This window comes from Thermothielavioides terrestris, chromosome 6 (assembly GCF_000226115.1).
Source record: "Thermothielavioides terrestris NRRL 8126 chromosome 6, complete sequence".
NCBI lineage: Eukaryota > Fungi > Ascomycota > Sordariomycetes > Sordariales > Chaetomiaceae > Thermothielavioides > Thermothielavioides terrestris.
Genome location: NC_016462.1, coordinates 2,418,052 through 2,436,853, shown reverse-complemented (window position 1 = coordinate 2,436,853; position 18,802 = coordinate 2,418,052). Strand labels below are relative to the sequence as shown.

Genomic DNA, 18,802 nt, shown 5'->3' with positions numbered 1-18,802 from the left:
GACAAATTGGGATGCGAGAAGCCCACAGACGCCGAGCACTGTCCACCGAGCCTCCTTTTGGGACGATAGCCAATCAGATTGTGAGAGAATATTGATCTTGGGCCCCGCCATGAGCAGATCGCCGGTTTTGGAACGACCAGTCTCCAGGCCCCGGCGCGCCCGGGATTTTGCTGCGCACGGTTTCAGCAAACCCACGCGGTCTTGTCTGCTTCTTCACTTCTTCTGAGGTCATTCTGTCAACGGTCCATGAGCGATCGGCGACGGCCACCATGGCCTGCGGGATTGGAGGGGTTGCGACCGTCGAGCAATTGCTCCGCCGCTCTCCACCCTTCCCCGGGCCTGCCATGCACGACACTTGCATGGTCAGCCAGCCAATTGACAGGCGGCACTCGCTGCACTCAACATCGTCCACTGTGGAGGAGTAGCGACTGGAAGTGCTCCGGCTTGTCTCGATGGGGAAGGAACCCTCGGCGCTGCAGATAATTTGCTACCTCCTGATATTGCAGTAGCACTGGGCGGGCGTCATGTATTTTGCCAACAGCCAGCCACCTGCTCCACCCCTGGGCCAGGCCAAGAGAGGCTGCATCCATCCTCCCAGCGCTCCGCGATGCTCGGCTCTGTTCAGATCCACCATCTCCACCATCCACCGAACCTTCCCTTCCTGCTCCTCCTCTTCAGTCCCGTTCCCTCCTCCTCCTCCTTAGCCGCTGCTACCTCACCCTCACCCGCCAACGACACCCCCTCCTCTCCACCTGTTGTTTATGGTGTGTCCTTCGTCGAGGGGTCATTTTCCTTTCACCTGCATCAAGGCCTTTGCCGGTGGTCTGTGTCTTGCATCCCCGACACTCGCCGTCTCGCCCTGAGCCGTGTCTTTCGTCTATACATATCTCGTCTCGTCTCGTCTCGTCCGATTCCGCCTGACTCGCATTGTTTCGCGCCGCCCGTTACCGAATTTCTTTGTCCAGCATTTCTCGATTTTGTACTATACTTCCACGTGCTGTCCTTGCATTTTTTCGTGTGGCCGGCAATTCCTTCCAAGCCGCCACCATCCCGGGCAAGATACAAATGTCGCCCATTTAATCGCTAATAATCGCCGTAATAACGCTCGATGCCGGAGTCTGGGACTTGCCGCCGGCCCATTGACTGCACCGATCTTCGTCAGGCTCTCTGATCTGGCACTCCTTTCTCACTCATATGCTGTGAGCAAACACCGTCGACAAGCTCCAGCGCTGTCCTCGACCTCGAACCTCGCGCGCCCCAGCTCACTTCAGAGCCCATTGGCGACGTCTCCACCCCCCACGCGGAGGCCGGTGTGGGAGCGGTGAGGGTTCAGGTGCTGGGTCTTCATCATGTGGAGAGCAGCAGCTGTGCTCTTGCAGCTGACGTTATGGGTTGCTACCGTTCACGCCTTCTTCCCGTTCATCCCGGCGAACCAGTGCAACTCCAATGGCCACTGCGGTCCGATGGACGGGCCCTCAACGGGGAACGATGGCGAGTCTGGTCGGACCTCTGACGGGATCACGCTCGACCTTCATCAGAGAGCCAGGAGTGTACGTTGTTCCCGGCAACGCCCTGCCCTTCGCTGATCTTGTTACCGACGGCATGTGCTGACCAAAGCTTCGATAGTCCCGTGCTGATTCGACAGCTACGGACCCGGTAGCCGAAGCTCTTGCCCGAGTTGCCCAGAAATTCGGGGGACTGCGGCCATCCCCAACAACCGAGTTGGACAAGAGGGGCAACTCATTCTCGGTCTCTGCACCCGCCACACCGACCACGTCCAACAGCGCAGGCATCTATCAGTCCGGCCCGGACTACTCGTACTTCATCAAGGTCCAAGTCGGCTCCGCTCAGCAACCCTTCTACATGCTGCTCGACAGCGGCGCTGCGAACTCTTGGCTCATGGGGTCCGACTGCCAGTCAGCTGCATGCAAGATCCACAACACTTTTGACCCATCCTCGTCGAAGACGTGGCAGACGGACAAGAAGGCATTCTCGATTTCGTACGGATCCGGGGACCTCACCGGCATTGTAGGCCAGGACAAGGCCTCGCTTGCTGGGCTGAACGTGGTGAACTTCTCGTTTGGACTGGCCAACTACACTCATGATGACTTCACGCACTTCGCCTTCGACGGCATCCTCGGCCTTGCCATGAGTGCTTCCGCGACAGGAACGTTCCTGCAGACGCTGAAGGCGGACAAGTTATTGAGCTCGCTCGTCATCGGCCTGTCTCTGAACAGGGATTCCGATGGGACGAACGACGGCCAGGTCACCTTCGGCGGCGTCGATGCAGCCAAGTACACCGGAGATATTTCGTACACGGATATTCAGTCGCCGGAGAAGGAGGCTGGCGAATGGGCGATTCCGTTTGGTGGAGTCGGCTTCAACGGAAAGTCCGCCACCATCACCAGCACCATTGCGTACATCGACTCGGGCACATCGTTCGTGTTTGCGCCGCCCGACGACCTGGCGGCCCTATTCAAGCTCGTCCCTGGAGCTAGCTCATTCGAGAGCGGCGGGTATGTGGAATATCAGATCCCGTGCGACACCAAGCTCCCCATCTCGGTCACCTTCTCTGGCGTCTCCTACGACATCTCGCCCGAGGACTGGGTCGTGAAAATTAATGACACGAGCTGCATCAGCCGTATCTACGGCTACGAGATCAAGAAGGGCGCGTGGCTGCTCGGCGACACCTTTCTCAAGAACGTGTACACCGTCCTTGACGGAGACAAGATGCGCATCGGCTTTGCCTCGAAGCCTGCGCCGCCACCTAAGACGACGACCACGTCGGCCGTCGCCTCTGGTACGACTCTCCCATCTGCGGTGACGTCGCTGGCGAGCGATGGTTCAGCCCATCCCGGGATGCCCGGGTTCAGCGGCCAGGATACGCCAGCTGCGGGCATGACCCAGCCGGCGCCGACTGCCGCGGCTGCCCAGACGCCGAGCTCACCGGGGAGCCGGCTGATCAGCAGCGTGTACATTACTTTGCTCTGCGTGGCCATTGTACTTGCCATCATGGCATGAGACAGTGGCGGTTATTACGATGGTCTTGGAGCCATCATCCATCCAGCTCTGATGAAGAGCAACTCGGGTCGGTAATTCACCATGCGTAGCATGAGCTGAGCCTTCCCTGTATTCTCTATTTTTTTTTTCTTTATGCAACTTGGACCACTTTGGTTCGTAATTCGGATCTGTGTTTATACGTGGCGAGAGGTTGAGGTCGAGTGGTTGAATCAGCAACATGATACCCCCAGGGAGAAGAGGAGGAAGGAAAGGGGAAAGAAAGATCCTGAGCCCAGGGCCGAATTTGGACGGCAGCTGGTCAGGGGGACCGCGATTTTCTTGTCTGTAATGCATATTAATGAGATTCTGTGAAGTAACACAGCCGAACCTTTCTTTTCTCTTCATATCCCCGGGCCGCATTCGATGGGAGGAAGTCGGACATGTTTGGACGCTGGCTGCTTGCCGGATGCGTCGGATACCATCGGGAGTTGCATGTTTCAGCGGTAGTCTGACAGGGCTAAGTTGAACCACCCCCACAGAAACAGCCCGTGTTCAGAGTGGCAGGGTTGTAATTGCTTGTTAACGTTAGGTGGAACACCCCTGGTGCCTCCCTGTTGAAACCCCAATTGAGCAACTTGAAAGCTGTGTCAGCTTATTACGACGCCAAGACAACGGTATCTCTGCGTGACGGTTAGCTTCTCTTCTTTCCAACCGCCAACTAGACCGCGCCGGGGAGAAACTGAGAAGTCGAGCAGTCCGGCCGCAAGATGCCGTGAGTGCAGTTGAGAATGGCCAGGGCCACATCGCATGGCGCTGCAGCAGCTGCACATCTTAATCCGACCGCCGCCAGCGCCAACGCCAGCAACCACCGCAGCCGTCTCGGAGCGGCGCCGTCGCCGTCACCATCAGGCAGCCGCCGCAAGAATAATGCTGGTGATAATCACAACAATGAGGAGGGCGTCGGCCTGCTGGAAGCGGGGCCGGACCTTGGCGACGACGTCGACGATGGCGACGACGACGGCCTCATAGTCCACCCGGGCGATCCGGACGGCGAAGGCGACGGCGACGGTGCCGCCCGGACGCCCCGAACGCCCAACCGCGTCCGCTTCGACCTGCGTCCGACCTTTGTCGACGACCAGGACGGCAGATCCAGCAATGGCTCCGCCGACCTCCCGCACCAGGACGACCACCACCACCCGCGCTCCAGCTTCGACGTCGACGACGCCGACCCCCTCACCAGCGACGGCATCCCGTACCACCACCACCACACGCAACGCGTGCCCCTGCTCACAGGCATCGAAGCACCCTCTGTCACCCTGTCCGCCGCGCTCCCAGGCACCGAGGAGGAGGACGACGCGGAGGCATGGCACGCGCACGAGCAGCGGCGGCCCAAGTCGTCGCTGCCGTCGGCGTTCATGAACATGGCCAACAGCATCATCGGGGCGGGCATCATCGGGCAGCCGTACGCGCTGCGCCAGGCGGGCCTGCTGGCGGGCGCCGCGCTGCTCGTCGCCCTGACGCTCGTCGTCGACTGGACCATCCGCCTCATCGTCGTCAACTCCAAGCTCGGCGGCGCCAGCTCGTTCCAGGGCACCGTCGAGCGCTGCTTTGGTCGGCCCGGCCTGGTCGCTGTGTCCGTGGCGCAGTGGGCGTTTGCGTTTGGTGGTATGGTCGCGTTCGGGGTTATTGTTGGGGATTCGATCCCGAGTGTATTGCGTGCCGTGTGGCCTGGGCTGCCGGACGTGCCGGTGCTCGGGCTGCTGGCGGACCGCAGGGCGGTGATTGTGGTGTTTACGCTCGGGGTGAGTTACCCGCTGACGCTGTATCGGGATATTGCGAAGGTGAGTGACTTCGTTTTGTTTTCTGGTTAGAGATGGTGCGAAGGGGGCTGGATGAGATGAGGTGCTGATACGAAATTTTGTGTTGCGAGTTTTTGTTTAGCTGGCCAAGGCGAGTACGCTGGCGCTGGTGAGCATGGCGGTGATTGTGATTACCGTCGTGGTGCAGGGCTTCATGGTGCCCATGGAGGAGAGGGGCACGCTCAAGGACTGGCGGCTGTTGATCATCAACGACGGCATCTTCCAGGCGATCGGGGTGATATCGTTCGGTAGGGATTTTCTGCCTTCTCCAACCATCTATTCTCGAAAACTCTACGAGGGGACCCTGTATCTGACACCGCAAGCCAGCCTTCGTCTGCCACCACAACTCGCTCCTGATCTACGGCTCGCTCGAGAAGCCGACGATTGACCGGTTCGCCAAGGTGACGCACTACTCGACGGGCATCTCCATGGCGGCGTGCCTGCTGATGGCGCTGGCGGGCTTCCTGACCTTCGGCGACAAGACGCAGGGCAACGTGCTCAACAACTTCCCCCGCGACAACACCATGGTCAACGTGGCGCGCCTGTGCTTCGGGCTCAACATGCTCACGACGCTGCCGCTCGAGGCGTTCGTCTGCCGCGAGGTCATGCTCAACTACTACTTCCCCGGCGAGCCGTTCAACATGAACCTGCACCTGCTCCTCAGCACGAGCCTCGTCTTCAGCGCCATGGTGCTGAGCCTGGTGACGTGCGACCTGGGCACCGTCTTCGACCTCGTCGGCGGCACCAGTGCCGCCGCCATGGCCTACATCCTGCCGCCGCTGTGCTACATCAAGCTGACGACGCGGTCGTGGAAGACGTACGTCGCCTGGGCGGTTGTCGCGTTTGGGTGCACCGTCATGGCCATGAGCATGTTGCAGGCGGTCGGGAAGATGATCAGAGGTGAGCTGCCGCGCCGTTGTGGACACACTGTGCTTGTCTTCTGGCTGACGGTTCTTGCGATGCAGGGGAGGGAGATACCCGGCAGTGCTACTAATACGCATAGACTATCAGCAATACCTTTTAATAGGCGTAGGATATGCATGACTCTTGTCCTAGGCCGTTCAGGCGAGTATAGACTAATAGAAGAGGGGGCTGGAGTTTGATGGTTACTTGCTGTCTCCGGGTCGGCGCTACGCAACTAGAATGGAACTCAGCATCTGGCGTCCCTAACGCCAGACGGATAATGCGTCTTGACGGTCGCCAATCACACGGCACCATCCGAGTCTCTGCTTGATCCCATCCGCATATCGCCTCACTTGGCACTGAGCATAGCAACTGGTCTGTACAGTCCGTTCCCCACGCACCGAGCCCCGTGAACAACACTCCGGGACTTGGCGTGGGGAATGAGTGGCCCGCCCCGCACTCTCTCCTCTTCGACTCGCACCACTCCCCCCGCCCGATACTTCATCTCCTCTGGCTTGCCTCTGGTTCCATCATCCGCGGATGACCATGTGGAGACCCCCGTAGGTAGCCCATATCCATATCCACCCCGTCTATCTCTGCCGTGCCACTCTCACAAGTGGAGGGAGTCGCAGAGTGGGTTTTGGGAGGGGGGTTACACTTTCTCGATTTGGCAACGCGAACCAGCCCCAACCATGACCGCATGACATGCCACTGCTGCTGGCGGGATGCACGCCTTGGCGGCTTGCCGCGGATGCTCGGGTGCATCTCGCTTCGCTTTTGGTTGGGTTGCCCGAGGACAGCGGGCTGCATGGGACGGTGGGTGGGAGAGAAAGGTGAGGTGTCATTCTCCCAAGTCGGAGAAAGAGGGGTTTCCAGCTGAGGTGGAGGAGGAAGGTGGTGGTGAGGTGGTTACCACAGCCCGGAGTGAACACCTACATGTTCATATAAGACCCCGCTTTCCCATACCTACTTCCAACCCCCTTCGATCTCGCATACTCCATTCTAATCTGCCCTGTCTGTCTCCAAACCCAAGACGGCCAACAAACCTGCTTCACCACCTTACAGCTCCAAAACAGCTACCTATCGATCAACGTTAAGCCATCACCATGCACGGAACCAGCTGCCCCAAGTGCGGTGCCGCCTCCGACGGCGTCTCCAAGACGTGCGGTTCCTGCGGCGCCGTAAGTTCCCCATGTCGTGTGCACCGGACATACCTACCTCACGGCTCCGTGGACCCCATTCCAACGGGAGTTTTGCTAACGCGCGTGCGAAAAAAACCAAAACCACAGACCTGCCCGAACTAGAACCAGTCTCACTTCCCAGCCAACTCGGCGCATACCACTACCGGTTTACCATCCACGCCCATGTCGTCGTCGGAAAGTTTGCTTCTCGGTGAATGGTTGGGGGGCTCGGCGGTCGGGTGGTCTTAGTTGAATTGTCTACGGGGTGGTCACGTCGAGGTACCGACCGACCTTAGGGACACGACAAGAGGAAGGGACTCCGGAGCGAAGAACGGGGGGTGTGGTTCAGCGGAGGCATCCGATGATGGAGTGGATGGGCGGGCGGGTGGCACATCGCTGGAGTTGACTCGAAGGAACGAACGAATGAATGAATGAATGGCTCATGACAATGATGGGAGATTCCGCCGTCTCAAAAACATCTGATGTGACCTCTGAGAGAAGACTGAATGAACGTCTCACGGTTGCCACCTCAGGAGTTCGCCCGATACCTGCCATGGGCGCCTCTCCGAGGTGGGGAAGCCGGACTCAGCAGCTCTGTCGCCCTTATTGAAAAACGGCACGTTTCCGCCAACCGCTAGATGCAAATCTAAGGATGGTAGCCAGCATAGGTACTACTGGAGGAGGAGGAGGAGGAGGAGGAGGAGGAGCAGAAGGCCTGCCGCCCCATCGGCGGCGTCCGCTCCCCGCAGGATATACCAGCTCCCGCGGGCAGCATGACGGAGATGGCCCCCAAACCCGGTATGCCTCCCAGTCACTCCCGTCTTGAAGAATCTGGCGCAGGCACGCATGCAACCCACCAAATCCAAAGGACGCTATGGGAATTCCTAGATCGATTCCGCCCACCGTGATACGGGCACCAGCTATCAGCAACTCCACCATAGCTCGACAAACAGCTCGTGCACAACACACGCTACCTGGTCCAAGAAAGACAATGAATAAATAGCTAGCTAGTAAAAGAGACAGTGGGAAACCGCGAGACCATCGAGTAATCTTGAGACAGGGAAAAAAGACAAGATAGAAAGGGAAGAAAGAGGACGTGTTGGATTATAGCTTTGCCGCCCCTGTATGTTTAACCGGCCATCTCCAACTCGACCGAGACTAGGGTAGCACCCAGGGTCACCCATGACGGCCGTGATTGCAATCCTGCTGTCCCTAGCTCTTGCTTGAGGACCGAGTTTCCTCTCCCAACCTATCTCCAGGGCGGCGAGCACCCCGCTTGCAACCTCGCTGGAGCATACAGCTCTTTGTGTCCCGCCCCTCGTGGTTCATAACCGGTGGCAGGCAACGCGAGCGGCTCCATATTTCCCCTCCCAAAAGCAAAGGATCCGTGGTGCTGTGTCGTCGGCGGCCGCACGGTAATCAAGGACTGGCGCACCAGTGATTGACATTGACAGTGGCGGAGAGCGTCATCACGCTTAGGCGATGACGCACTTGCCCTTCTTCTTCGAGGTCTTCTTCAGCAGAGCGGCCCGTGTCGCGAACTCGAACACCTCGCGGACGCCCTCGTTGGTCTTGGCCGAGCACTCGAGGTACTTGGTGGCCTTGATGTTGTTCGCAACCGCTTGACCCTGCAGCGCCGTGTCAGCATGTCTTGCCGAGATATCCACGGCCGCCGGCTACGAGCCATGCCGCAACCTCAACTTACCTGTTCAGGGGTGACGGGCTGCTGGCTGGTCTTGCGGAGCTCCTCAATCGTCTTCGGGTCGAAACGCAGGTCCTTCTTGCAGCCGACGAGGATCTTCGGAACATCCGGGCAGAAGTGATGTACTTCTGAGCACCACTGTGAACGGAGCAAACAGCGTTAGCAGGTGCCATTGGCAGGTATGCAATGCGAGATGTGCGGGACCACGCAGAACGCGCGGGATGAGGCTAACCTTCTCGCCGACGTTGTCCAGAGAGTCGGGGGAATCAATGGCGAAGCAAATCAGGATGACGTGGGAGTCGGGGTACGACAGGGGCCGCAGGCGGTCGTAATCCTCTTGGCCAGCCGTATCCCATAGCGCCAGCTCGACGTGCTTTCCATCGACCTCGACATCGGCAACGTAGTTCTCAAAAACAGTGGGGACGTAGACCTGCAGGTCATGTCAGTTTTGCTGGGGGGGAGCGCGGTTTCGACGGATTCGATGCGGTGAGGGACCCTGTGCAGGGCGCTGCGTTTTTCGACAAGTCGGGAAGCCAAGGTCGAGGCGGTCTGCAGAATGCAGAGCGGACAGTGCACCAATCCCGCCGTTTGGGATGTCGACAGGTAAATCGATCGAGCGCACTCACCTCCGGGAAAGTGCCCTTTGAGAAGACACTGTTATCAGAGCCACGTCAGTATGTGTTCAATGCATCGATCACGAGAGCACCAGTGCGAGGAGGAGCCGGGAAGCCGACGCGGCCAAGGGCAGCAGGCAAAACAGGCGAGGGACTCACATCAACAAGCAGGTCTTGCCGCAGGCACCGTCGCCGACGATGACCAGCTTCCTGCGGAGCTCGGCAGTCATGGTTGCTGTGGACTAAAAGCTGTACCGATGAGTGCCGGGGCGGTTTCGATGGTTGCTGCAGCACGGAGAGCAGCAAAGCTGGGCGCAGAATTTCAGGGATTCGAAAGAGGGCCGACGGCACAACAAAGGGCGGCCGAGTGGTTGCGGGAAATGAGGGAAGCGGCGGGCGATGCCTCTAAGTCAAACCGCGTCGCCGAGTGGTTGATGCAACAAGTGCAGCAGAGATGGAAATGGTGAAGGGTGGAGGAGTGGAAAAGGGCAGAAGTCTGGGCCGCTGCAATTGATGACAGAGGAAAGGCGACCGCGGCGCTGGGGGGGTCACTTTGGGCCAGGAAGAAGGGGCGGGTGGGTGCTGCCGCCTGGAAACGGAGCGCTCTGAGTGGGCAGAAAGCCAGGGGGCGCTTGCTCAGGTGCTGTTCGATTGTTCCGGGCTGATGCGAGGCACTGCAGCGTCAGTGCCAAGGCCCTGCCTGTCCTGGAGGATTTAACGTGATGACCGCCCTTCTTCTTTTTGCACTCTTCTCGAAGGAAAAGAGCAGGGAAAGTGATGCGCAAGCACGAGCAACGAGGCAAGTCTCACAGTTGAGATTGTCTTGTGCGTCCGACGGTGACCTCTTTTGCGCGTCGCACCGGGAGAGCGACCTAGCTTCGGGAACGAGAATTCGTCATCAGCGGACCAGTCAGTCTCGCTTGCTGTTGCTTGTCGATCAAGGCCCAGAGAGGCTGGGCCAGGCTGGCTGGCAAGTTCCGCAAGGACACAGCAACCCCTGAAATGGGGAGTTTTGTTGAAAATGGTGCCGAGTGCCGGGTAGTGAGGCGGACCCTTCGTCAGCAGACTGCAGTGAATTAGTGAATTGCCTACGGAAGTACCCCATACACGATGCCATCCGTGATATGGATATGGCAGCAGGCGTGTATGTGAGCTTTTATGGCACGTGAGAATCAGCTAACTACAGGACGGTTCGGCATCCCGCATCCTGCAAACAGGCTGCAGCGCGCAGAGTGACTGCAACGCCCCGGAATTTCGACCTGAAGCTGTGCAAGCGCATTGGCCAAGAGAGCTCCAGGACGCAGGACGGACCACAACAAAGACCTAAGCGGGCGAATTACGGGACTGGGCAACTGTGCGATTCGTGGCATCACGAGACTGCGGTCAGACCGAGCTGCTTCAGCCTCTCTTCACCGCCAAGGCGATCGTTCCATCGAGAAAAACTGTCGCGATGGTGGAGATGTGTGGAATTGGAGTCCTCCCCCTCGGGCCCGAAGAGCTGAAGCTTGTGTCCTGATTGAGTTGCTGCGGCGCGTGGCCCCCGCGTTTTCGGGGGGTGGGCCGCAAAGTCCTACAACGAGCTAGGACTTCGAGAAAGGTTGGCCAGGAAGAGCCGCACAATCAAACCACAGCGCTTGGTTAACAAACGTTACACTACACCGTTCCGGACGCTGCAAGCCTCTCACACAGTGCCCCAGGTACATAGGTAAGGCAGCGAGGTCTGGAGTCACTGTGAGGCCCGTGGAGGAAGACATGGGATCAAGAGCATTGGAGATGAGCTTGCGAGACAAGCATGCCGAGACCACAGCGCAGAGACGAGACCATTGGCTCGCTGGGCTACCTAGCGTCGGTGCAGGGGGATGAATGAGGCTGCGCCAGCGATAGTCTCTTCCGCGCTGCTGCGTTCTTGTCGCAGTGGGCCAGTCCGTTGCGCTTCAAAGCAGCCCCAAACAGTTCGGAGGTGCCCGGGCAGGAGGATTCGGGAAGATCCTGACTTGTCGGCCGTGCACAGGGCTGGATGCAGTCTTGCGGAGCTCCTAACTAGCGCGGACCTCTCGCAGCTGATGCTGGGCCACTGCCAGCTGTCAAAGGCATCTTGCCAGCTGTGCAAAATTTCCCAGGCATGCACACAGGCAGGCAGGGGCTTGCGGTGTGGGTCCGTATCGAGATGCTGCAACTTTTCGAGATTGCCGGCCGCTTCGACAACGGCTTCACCGGCTTAAGTCCCGCCGACACCGACCGAGAAGCCATACTCCCCGACCACGCCTGCTCCCCGCCGACACGCACTCCGTCCGACCCGGGTGATCGGCGCCATGGACAAGATCCTCCGCCGGGTGCGCATGGCCGAGCGCCAGGTTGCGCGGCGAGCCCAGCGTCAGCGAGCGCAGCTCGAAGGCAGGGAAAAAAACAAGCGCATCCAGGATATCGCCAGGTCCCGGAAACAGGCCGGTCACGACCTCAACGCCGCCATCAAGGCCCGCCATGAGGATCTAGAGCTCGGCCCGCTCGCCCCTCGCCGTGATGTCAGCAAGGCCGACCAGTTCGGCAACTACTGGGGCAGCATCTCGACCGAGCGAGCCCTCCTCCAGTTCTCCATCACGGAGGAGCAGAGAAACGCCCGCGCCGCCTGGGCTGGTGGAGCGCAGTATCTGTGCCTTGCCCCGGGCGACCGTGTTGTCGTCACCGAAGGCCCCTACAAGGACAAGATTTCCACCATCGCCAACATCAAGCGCGACACTATGGTTGTCGAACTGGACGGCAACATCGGCGTCGTAAGTCGCCATGCGCGCGCCCGTCTTGTGTACGCTGCGAAGTCTGGCCCCTAAACTCACAACGCTTGGAACAGGTGAACGCCCGAATCCCCGACTACGTGAGGGAAGAGGGCCAGACGTTGGTCCAACAAATCAAGGCCGTCGTGCCCGTCTCGTCCGTCCGGCTGGTCCACCCGCTCCCGGATCCGAAGACCGGCGTGACCCGCGACGTCATCATCCGCGAGCTCAGGCCCGTCGGCATAACACACGATAGGCCGACCCGCAAGGTCTTCTTCTCCCGCATCGTCCCGGGCCTCAACGTGCGCATCCCCTGGCCGAAGCAGCAACCTAGAGTCTACGAGGATTACCCGGTCGACACGCTCCGCCTCAACGTCGAGGAACGCACCTTCGTGCCGACCCTGCTCCGCCCACCGATGCCCGAGAGCGTGATCGACGAGCTGCGCAACAAGTACTCCAAGTTCCGCACGCGGCACACGCCCGAGTACATAGCCAAGATCGAGGCGCAGGAGGCCGAGAAGAAGGCGCGCCGGAAGGGCGCCAGGGCCGACGAGATGCTGCTGCCGGTGCAGGAGTACAACCGCAAGATGCGCGAGCTGCGCCGCCAGCGCGGCCAGCCCGAGCTTACCGAGGAGATGCTCGAGAAGATCGGCGAGGTCATCGCGCGGAACAAGATGGCCAGGTTGAGCGGGCAGTCTGCGGCGCCAGCGATATCCGCGCCTGCACCGGCGGAAGCGGAGGTGGACCAGGTGCAGAAAGCGGTCGAGGAGCTATCACTTGGGGGCGACACGCAGGGGACGACGCCGAGCGGGGATCAGCCCAAAGCATGATCATTTGGGGGCGCTTTCTACTGGGTGCTCCGCTCTCTCTGGCGAGAGCAGATACCTGTCCATCTCTTCTCCGGCGAGCCTGCGTGCCGGAGGTTCGGAAAGGGTGGCTTGTACCATAGCCGCGGACGGCAAGCTGTGCTCCCCCTTTGCCGTGTACCGATAGTGTGGATACAATTACTTAGACCTTATACCATGGGATATTATTCTGCTGGCATGTCCTGTACCACGCCAAGCGGCTTCGAAGTCAAGTTTTTACCCCAACTCCTAAACGAAACGTGAACGCCCCGTTGAGGAGGAGTTGCCCTACCATCGTTGGGCATCCTCTAACCAACCATTGACCGAGAGTACCCGTCGTCCATGAGCTCGTTCTTACTGGTCCAGGACCCAGCCCTACATCAGCACAGCCACCGCAGACCGCCCCCGAACGCGGCAATCAAGGACCTGCCCCAGGGCTTCTGTACCTCCTCTCATTCCGCAGAAGCCTATCGCCCCGAGGACTATCCGCCTAGTCGGTAAACTAAGGTGGGCGGGTACGTGGTAACTCGTAGGTCCAAACGTATCCGTAGGGCTGCATCTTCCGTCTAAGTACCTACCTAGGCACACACACCCCCCCACCCCCCCCCAACTCAACCCGACCCTCCCGGCAGCACAGGGCGCACTGCCTTCATCAGATACGCCCGGCAAACCCGGGAGGTGAGTGAGCGGGAAGGAAGAGAGGGAGTCAGAGGTCCACCCAGTCATGCCGAAACAATGGCGAGCGAGGAGACGGGAGCACAACACCCTCTCGGTGAAGGTAAGTACCAGGTAAGTAAGCTGAGGCACGTACGGACGTAGCGTATTCGGGCGCGCGTCTGCTGCCTACTGTGTAGCAGCAGTCCTCCTCGGGTGGCAAACGGTATACAAGGTTTTACTTATCCCGCAGCTCCGACGGGCGGCCTCATTCTCTCATCTCAGTCCCATCGTGTCTGTGAAGCTGCACTCGTACCTATGCATGCATGTATGTAGGTAGGTAGGTGCGTGGTCCCGCCTCAAGCTCGCCTCACTGCAACGGCCACCAGACTCTCCCAAGGAAGCTGGTGATGACAGGCTTACGTAAGTTCGGACGGAAGGGTAAGGTATGTACGGAGTTTTGGTGTTAGACTTGTAGGGTACTGCTATTGGCGGCGGTGATGGTAGTGTTTGGTGGTGCCACCCGAGCTCTTTTGGAGTTTGCCACAGCCAAGGCTGATTAGGCACTTACACGCACTCGGTGAACACATGGCGGTCAAGATGGGCGGATGGCAGGAGGCCACACAAAATTTTTGCCATTTTCAAGTATGTGGCATATTCTTCACTCCTTTCGCTTTTCTTGATTTTTTTGTATTTTCTTTTTAGAAAATCTCGAGTTGCCCAAGGGGAGAAAAAGATCCTGTGTGCTTCAATCCATTGCAGTCACGGCCAACCATATCCGATATTGTCTACCGTTCATGAGGCTGTCTTGTGTCAATCTGGGCCTCTTTTGACTCCATATATAACACGAAAGCTCAGATCTCTCTTGTTCTCGATATCTCATACCGAGCCCGGGGACAGGCGTTGAGGCTTCCCCGAGCGTCACCAGGGCGTCGGTCCGGGTCCGAGCCGGCTTCCAAAGAAGCAACAGTCGAATCACGACGGATGGTTCAAACGACGCAGAGATCCAACACGACCGACTCCAACGCCGAACTCGGAAACCAAAAAGCCCTGTCGTTTCCCTTCCGTTGAGGTTTCATAAAACGAATTCGATCCTGCTGCTCCGGCAAATCCCCTTGATACGCAAGAAACAACAGAAGACGCGTAAAACGAACGACGCATCACCCCCTCACGACACCTTGCCGGAAAGGAATCAGGCGAGGAACCTCCCGACAGCGATTGGAAAATGACATGGCAGACGGGGAACCGTGTTGACTCCCTCTCAAAGGGCGGTGAACCAGAGAAAGTTCCCCCAGATCCGATTCCAGGCCAGGGTCCCTGCACCGGGACCATGGCAACAAAGACAGCAACCCGAATCTGCTTGATGACACTTTGCGTCGTGAACGGTTCAGAAGACGTCTCGACCCAAGCCGTCTCATCCAAAGTTTGAGGACCGAAATGCAGCGAGTGGGGGGATAAAAAGAGGGTCAGGGACGCAAACGAAATCGATGACCGACCAACCACAAGGAAAGGCCAAAAAAAAAAAAAAAAAAAAAAAAAAAAAAAAAAAAAAAAAAAAAAAAAAACGTAAATAAAAACCGCAAAGAGCACAATCGTCAGCCACGGACGGATGTCCCCCACCTTCGACCGATGAAGCGGACAGTCTTTGTCACGATCAAGCAGGCCAGGGGAAGGGGGTTCGTCAACCAAGTCCGGGCGTTGGTGGGGCAACGCTGCCGCCTGGTCGTCAGACGCGTTGTTGTGTTGCAATGAACGCGCTTCGACCTGAGCGTGTCTCGACTGGGCTGCACCCATTCACCGCGTTCTTGCCTCACCACGCTCCTCCTCCTCCTCATCTCATCCATACTATCCCTTTCAATTGGACAGATATTCCAGAACGGACTTTGACAGCGCAACGCAACGATGATGTGATGCGTTCGCGAGGGATCATCGCCCAAGCCAGCAGGTGCGTGTGTTTCGACGCCTCAATTATTTCCCGCCGCTTCTTGCGGCCTGTTTCGCCTCCTGTTTGCGCCGCTTTTTGAGCTCGCGCCTTTCCTTCTCTAGGTCGTGGAACTGGCCCATAGCTCTGCTGGTTGGTCCGTCGTCCGACAGCCGGTACACCTCTGGGGTCTCGTCATACGCCATGGCATGCTTGAACATGGCGTCGTCCAGCAGGCCGTGCTCATACAGGTGCTTGACGATATGGAAGTCGGGCCGCATGTCCTCGCTCGTCAGGCGGTCGTCGCTGAAGATGTGCTCTCGGATGTGCTGCATGCGCAGCACAAAGTTGTGGGAGCGATGCGAAGGGTGGGCGGCAACGAAGGGGACGTGGTCGCAGAACCAGCACATGAGGCGCCGGGGGAACCGGTCCTGCAGGTGCTGGGCGTGATGCTGAATCCAGGCCGCTTCGTCGTCGAGCAGGAAGGTCGCGTTACAGCCCTTGAGCTCGCAGAACTCGCACCACAGGATCTGGCGGTCCTGCCGTGCGGCAGGGACGGTTGGGTTGGCGAACTGCTGGGTGAACGTCATCTGCGGGACGCCGACCGACGGCGCCGAACTCTGCCCCACCGAACTCCGGTCGTCGACTTGGCTGCTGAATATGGAGGGCGGAGCGGCGGACCTTACGGTGGACGCTTCCGACCCCGCGATCGACCCCGTTGCGTACTCGGATGCGAGCGAGCCGCCGTCCGAATAGTCGGAACGGGACAGCACATCGCGGTACTGCGACGGCGGCAGCTGGCGCGGCCAACGGCGCCAGTCAGAATACGGAAGGTCGCTGCGGCTCAGGCGCCGGATAAATTCTTGGATCTCATCTGGGTTGATGTTAGATCCCATGACGGCGACGCCCCGATGCGGTGGTGCGGTGGTGCGGTGGTTTGGTGGTGCGGTCCGGCCGGCGTTGGCGGTCGATTAGGCTCAAGGGTGCCCAAGGAGGGGCTGGCAGCTGGAGGTCGTGGTGGGGGTTGAGCTCGCTGCCGGGTGCCTGGGTGACTGCGATCTCTTGTTGGGACCCGAACGCTGAACCTGAAGTTGCTCGACAAATTTTACGGGCCACCGAGAACAGTTCGGCCGCGGATAGGGGAGTAGGGCGGCAGGATAAGACAGGCCGGTGCTCGAAGTGAGGGCTTAGGTGTTGAAGTAGGTGTCTGATGGACGCCCCTCGAGAACAATTCGGCCGGATGCAGCCCAAAGAGGGGGAAGCGGCCAGCGCTGGATTACGGAGGGGCGAGCAGGAAGTGACGCCGAGTGCTGGCACAGAGATGCAGCCGTGTAAGAGCCTCAATGCTGAGCGGCTGGGGGTTCAAGTGAGGGCAGGCACGGCCCGGAGGTAAGCAGCGACTTCCCTTGCCCGCCATAGTGGTCTTCGATGTTGCGCTTTCCCGCTCTAGCAAGTGCAGCACATCGGGCCGGATCCCCTGCTCTATTCCTGCTGGATCGCTTCTTGGGTTGCTCCCGCCCGCCCGCTGCCCGATTTGGTGATGTGGGCAGCGGGAACAAACGAACGCGGAGACGAGCCGATCCTACGTCCTGTTGAACCAACTGCATGCACACCATCCGCTAGTTACCGACACGCCCATTTTCACGAAACCGTGGGCGATAATCAACCGCTTGTTTCACAGTTTCGCTTGACGTTGCTGCCCGTTCTCTCCGCCTCCACAGTCGTTCCGTCACACATATCCGATGCCATGCCGACTCCTCTGGATTGTCATGGTCTATTCCATCCTGTCAATGGTCATGGGCCTGCCCTCTTGTGCGCACCATCCCGGCGGAAACGGCGGTATAACGCGCGGCTCGAGGGCCGTCGGTTGGAGATGTTGCAACCCTTGATGCAGCCCGTGCAACACTTCCTGGCTCCCGTGTCCATGGCGTCGCTGCGAGCCGCAAGCCGCTCCGCACGACTCGTGACGCCAGAAAGGGGCAAGTGCTTGTTGGCGGATGCAAAGGTAACCACACTATGTGGTCTCTCACCGCAAGTTCGATCATCGAGTGCGATCTCCGACTTCCGTTTGTCTGCTTTGCTCTGTGCTTTGCTCTGTGCGTCTCTGCATTCGCCGAAGGAAGGAAGAGGCTCAAAACGAGCCCAACACTCCGAGCCCGCAGGCAGCGCGTCGAGTCGCGGACCTATCAATGCATGACACGCCATGTGAGGTGCATGACCATATTCGTGATGCTGGCTTAGAGTGATCATCAGTCAGCCTTATCTCATCGCTTTCCCGCGATCGCGTGTGCAGGCGCTGTTCCAAATCCTGCTCGAAAGAGACCGTCATGGTCATGAACCGTGACTCGCGCTGCCGGCTGCTCTGGGCACGTGGAGTATGTTGATCTCGAGTTCTGGTTTCGTTTCCGTCAAACTTCCATCGTTGAGACCCCGCCGGACGGAGCAGGCTCCGGAATGGAGGCCTGCCCAATAGATAGCCTCCCTGGAACTTATTAGGTGCCACAGCAGCAAATGGCTGCCGGATGGGCCGAGCCTGCTGGGAAGCTGTTGCCATGTCTACATTGGACGCATGGCCACCACCTCCTCCTCCAGCTGCACGCTGCAGATTTGAGTTCTGTGTTGCTCAACAGTCCGTGGGCTGAGCCTTGCCTGTCAGGGCAAATCCAGACTTGAATATGTCTCGCGTCAAAGGCCTGTACGAGATGTTACCCGGGCGGCCTGTGGACGTGGTCCGTTGTGCATCAGTGATACGCCCAATGTTGAAGCTAAGGAAGGTCTTGACTGACCCACGTGTTGTCCGGTCACCCGTCCAGGTTAAGGGCGATTGCATACTTCATGTCCCAAAACCGAGGGTCTGGCCTGATGCAGCTAAAAGGAAGGCCGATGCCTTTCCCACTCTTGATGAGCTGGACAGTGATAGACTGACGGGCGTTTCGGTAGTCTGAAGGCCAGACGCCGCCGCGAAGAACCCAGCTGCATGGCCCACGACAAAACAGGACCACTTGAACAGCCGAGCAAGCACTTGAGTACCTAACAATGGCCGGTCCGGAACGTGCGAGTAAATAACGTAGCTCGGCTGTGGCTTCCGAGAGCGGCCAACTTCGAGGTGGCATGTTCCGAGCCATAGTCCGATAGGCGTCTGAAGGACTGGCCACGGCCTCCCTCGCGCTTCTTTCTGGCCCCTTCTGCCACACACTGCGGTTTTTTTTTTTTTTTTTTTTTTTTTTTTTTTTTTTTTTTTTTTTTTTTTTTTTTTTTTTTTTTTTTTTTTTTTTTTTTTTTTTTTTTTTTTTTTCTTTCCCTGGTTGTTCTGAGCGCCGGGACATACCAGGAAGGAAAATAGGGGTAAAGGGGT

At 58.7% G+C, this 18,802-nt stretch overlaps 6 protein-coding genes across 6 annotated transcripts; 4 read left to right on the top strand and 2 right to left on the bottom strand.

Annotated features, from left to right (window-relative positions):
- Positions 1–1,218: 1,218 nt before the first annotated feature.
- Positions 1,219–3,190, top strand: THITE_2124337 (uncharacterized protein). The gene is made up of 2 exons (XM_003657945.1): positions 1,219–1,550; positions 1,627–3,190. Exons 1-2 carry the CDS (start codon positions 1,350–1,352, stop codon positions 3,019–3,021), a joined length of 1,596 nt encoding a protein of 531 aa, XP_003657993.1. The 5' UTR covers positions 1,219–1,349; the 3' UTR covers positions 3,022–3,190.
- A 467-nt stretch (positions 3,191–3,657) lies between these two features.
- THITE_2124334 (uncharacterized protein) lies at positions 3,658–6,165 on the top strand. Its single transcript, XM_003657944.1, has 4 exons — positions 3,658–4,841; positions 4,942–5,107; positions 5,187–5,759; positions 5,825–6,165. Exons 1-4 carry the CDS (start codon positions 3,789–3,791, stop codon positions 5,851–5,853), a joined length of 1,821 nt encoding a protein of 606 aa, XP_003657992.1. The 5' UTR covers positions 3,658–3,788; the 3' UTR covers positions 5,854–6,165.
- A 703-nt stretch (positions 6,166–6,868) lies between these two features.
- On the top strand, positions 6,869–7,066 carry THITE_49533 (uncharacterized protein; the record flags this gene model as incomplete). Its single annotated transcript, XM_003657943.1, has 1 exon — positions 6,869–7,066. The coding sequence occupies one exon, from the start codon at positions 6,869–6,871 to the stop codon at positions 7,064–7,066; it is 198 nt and encodes a 65-aa protein (XP_003657991.1).
- An 852-nt stretch (positions 7,067–7,918) lies between these two features.
- THITE_2083346 (uncharacterized protein) lies at positions 7,919–9,739 on the bottom strand. Its single transcript, XM_003657942.1, has 5 exons — positions 9,419–9,739; positions 9,272–9,299; positions 8,878–9,075; positions 8,649–8,783; positions 7,919–8,571 (listed from the first exon to the last, which is right to left on the bottom strand). Exons 1-5 carry the CDS (start codon positions 9,487–9,489, stop codon positions 8,419–8,421), a joined length of 585 nt encoding a protein of 194 aa, XP_003657990.1. The 5' UTR covers positions 9,490–9,739; the 3' UTR covers positions 7,919–8,418.
- Positions 9,740–11,466: 1,727 nt separating this feature from the next.
- On the top strand, positions 11,467–13,119 carry THITE_2124329 (uncharacterized protein). Its single transcript, XM_003657941.1, has 2 exons — positions 11,467–12,030; positions 12,105–13,119. The coding sequence occupies exons 1-2, from the start codon at positions 11,572–11,574 to the stop codon at positions 12,855–12,857; spliced, it is 1,212 nt and encodes a 403-aa protein (XP_003657989.1). The 5' UTR covers positions 11,467–11,571; the 3' UTR covers positions 12,858–13,119.
- Positions 13,120–15,219: 2,100 nt separating this feature from the next.
- THITE_2124328 (uncharacterized protein) lies at positions 15,220–16,500 on the bottom strand. Its single transcript, XM_003657940.1, has one exon. The coding sequence runs from the start codon at positions 16,341–16,343 to the stop codon at positions 15,495–15,497; it is 849 nt and encodes a 282-aa protein (XP_003657988.1). The 5' UTR covers positions 16,344–16,500; the 3' UTR covers positions 15,220–15,494.
- Positions 16,501–18,802: the final 2,302 nt, after the last annotated feature.

What these genes read in the sequence shown, in the direction of transcription:
- THITE_2083346 (XM_003657942.1), bottom strand. Translation starts at nt 9,489, where the DNA reads ATGACTGCCGAGCTCCGCAGGAAGCTGGTCATCGTCGGCGACGGTGCC. An exon ending in CAAAGGGCACTTTCCCGGAG is followed by an intron (nt 9,076 to 9,271) that starts GTGAGTGCGCTC and finishes CATGACCTGCAG; the next exon opens with GTCTACGTCCCCACTGTTTT. An exon ending in TGGACAACGTCGGCGAGAAG is followed by an intron (nt 8,784 to 8,877) that starts GTTAGCCTCATC and finishes CTCCGTTCACAG; the next exon opens with TGGTGCTCAGAAGTACATCA.
- THITE_2124337 (XM_003657945.1), top strand. Translation starts at nt 1,350, where the DNA reads ATGTGGAGAGCAGCAGCTGTGCTCTTGCAGCTGACGTTATGGGTTGCT. An exon ending in TTCATCAGAGAGCCAGGAGT is followed by an intron (nt 1,551 to 1,626) that starts GTACGTTGTTCC and finishes AAGCTTCGATAG; the next exon opens with TCCCGTGCTGATTCGACAGC.
- THITE_2124329 (XM_003657941.1), top strand. Translation starts at nt 11,572, where the DNA reads ATGGACAAGATCCTCCGCCGGGTGCGCATGGCCGAGCGCCAGGTTGCG. An exon ending in TGGACGGCAACATCGGCGTC is followed by an intron (nt 12,031 to 12,104) that starts GTAAGTCGCCAT and finishes CGCTTGGAACAG; the next exon opens with GTGAACGCCCGAATCCCCGA.
- THITE_2124334 (XM_003657944.1), top strand. Translation starts at nt 3,789, where the DNA reads ATGGCCAGGGCCACATCGCATGGCGCTGCAGCAGCTGCACATCTTAAT. An exon ending in TGTATCGGGATATTGCGAAG is followed by an intron (nt 4,842 to 4,941) that starts GTGAGTGACTTC and finishes GTTTTTGTTTAG; the next exon opens with CTGGCCAAGGCGAGTACGCT. An exon ending in GATCGGGGTGATATCGTTCG is followed by an intron (nt 5,108 to 5,186) that starts GTAGGGATTTTC and finishes ACCGCAAGCCAG; the next exon opens with CCTTCGTCTGCCACCACAAC.
- THITE_2124328 (XM_003657940.1), bottom strand. Translation starts at nt 16,343, where the DNA reads ATGGGATCTAACATCAACCCAGATGAGATCCAAGAATTTATCCGGCGC.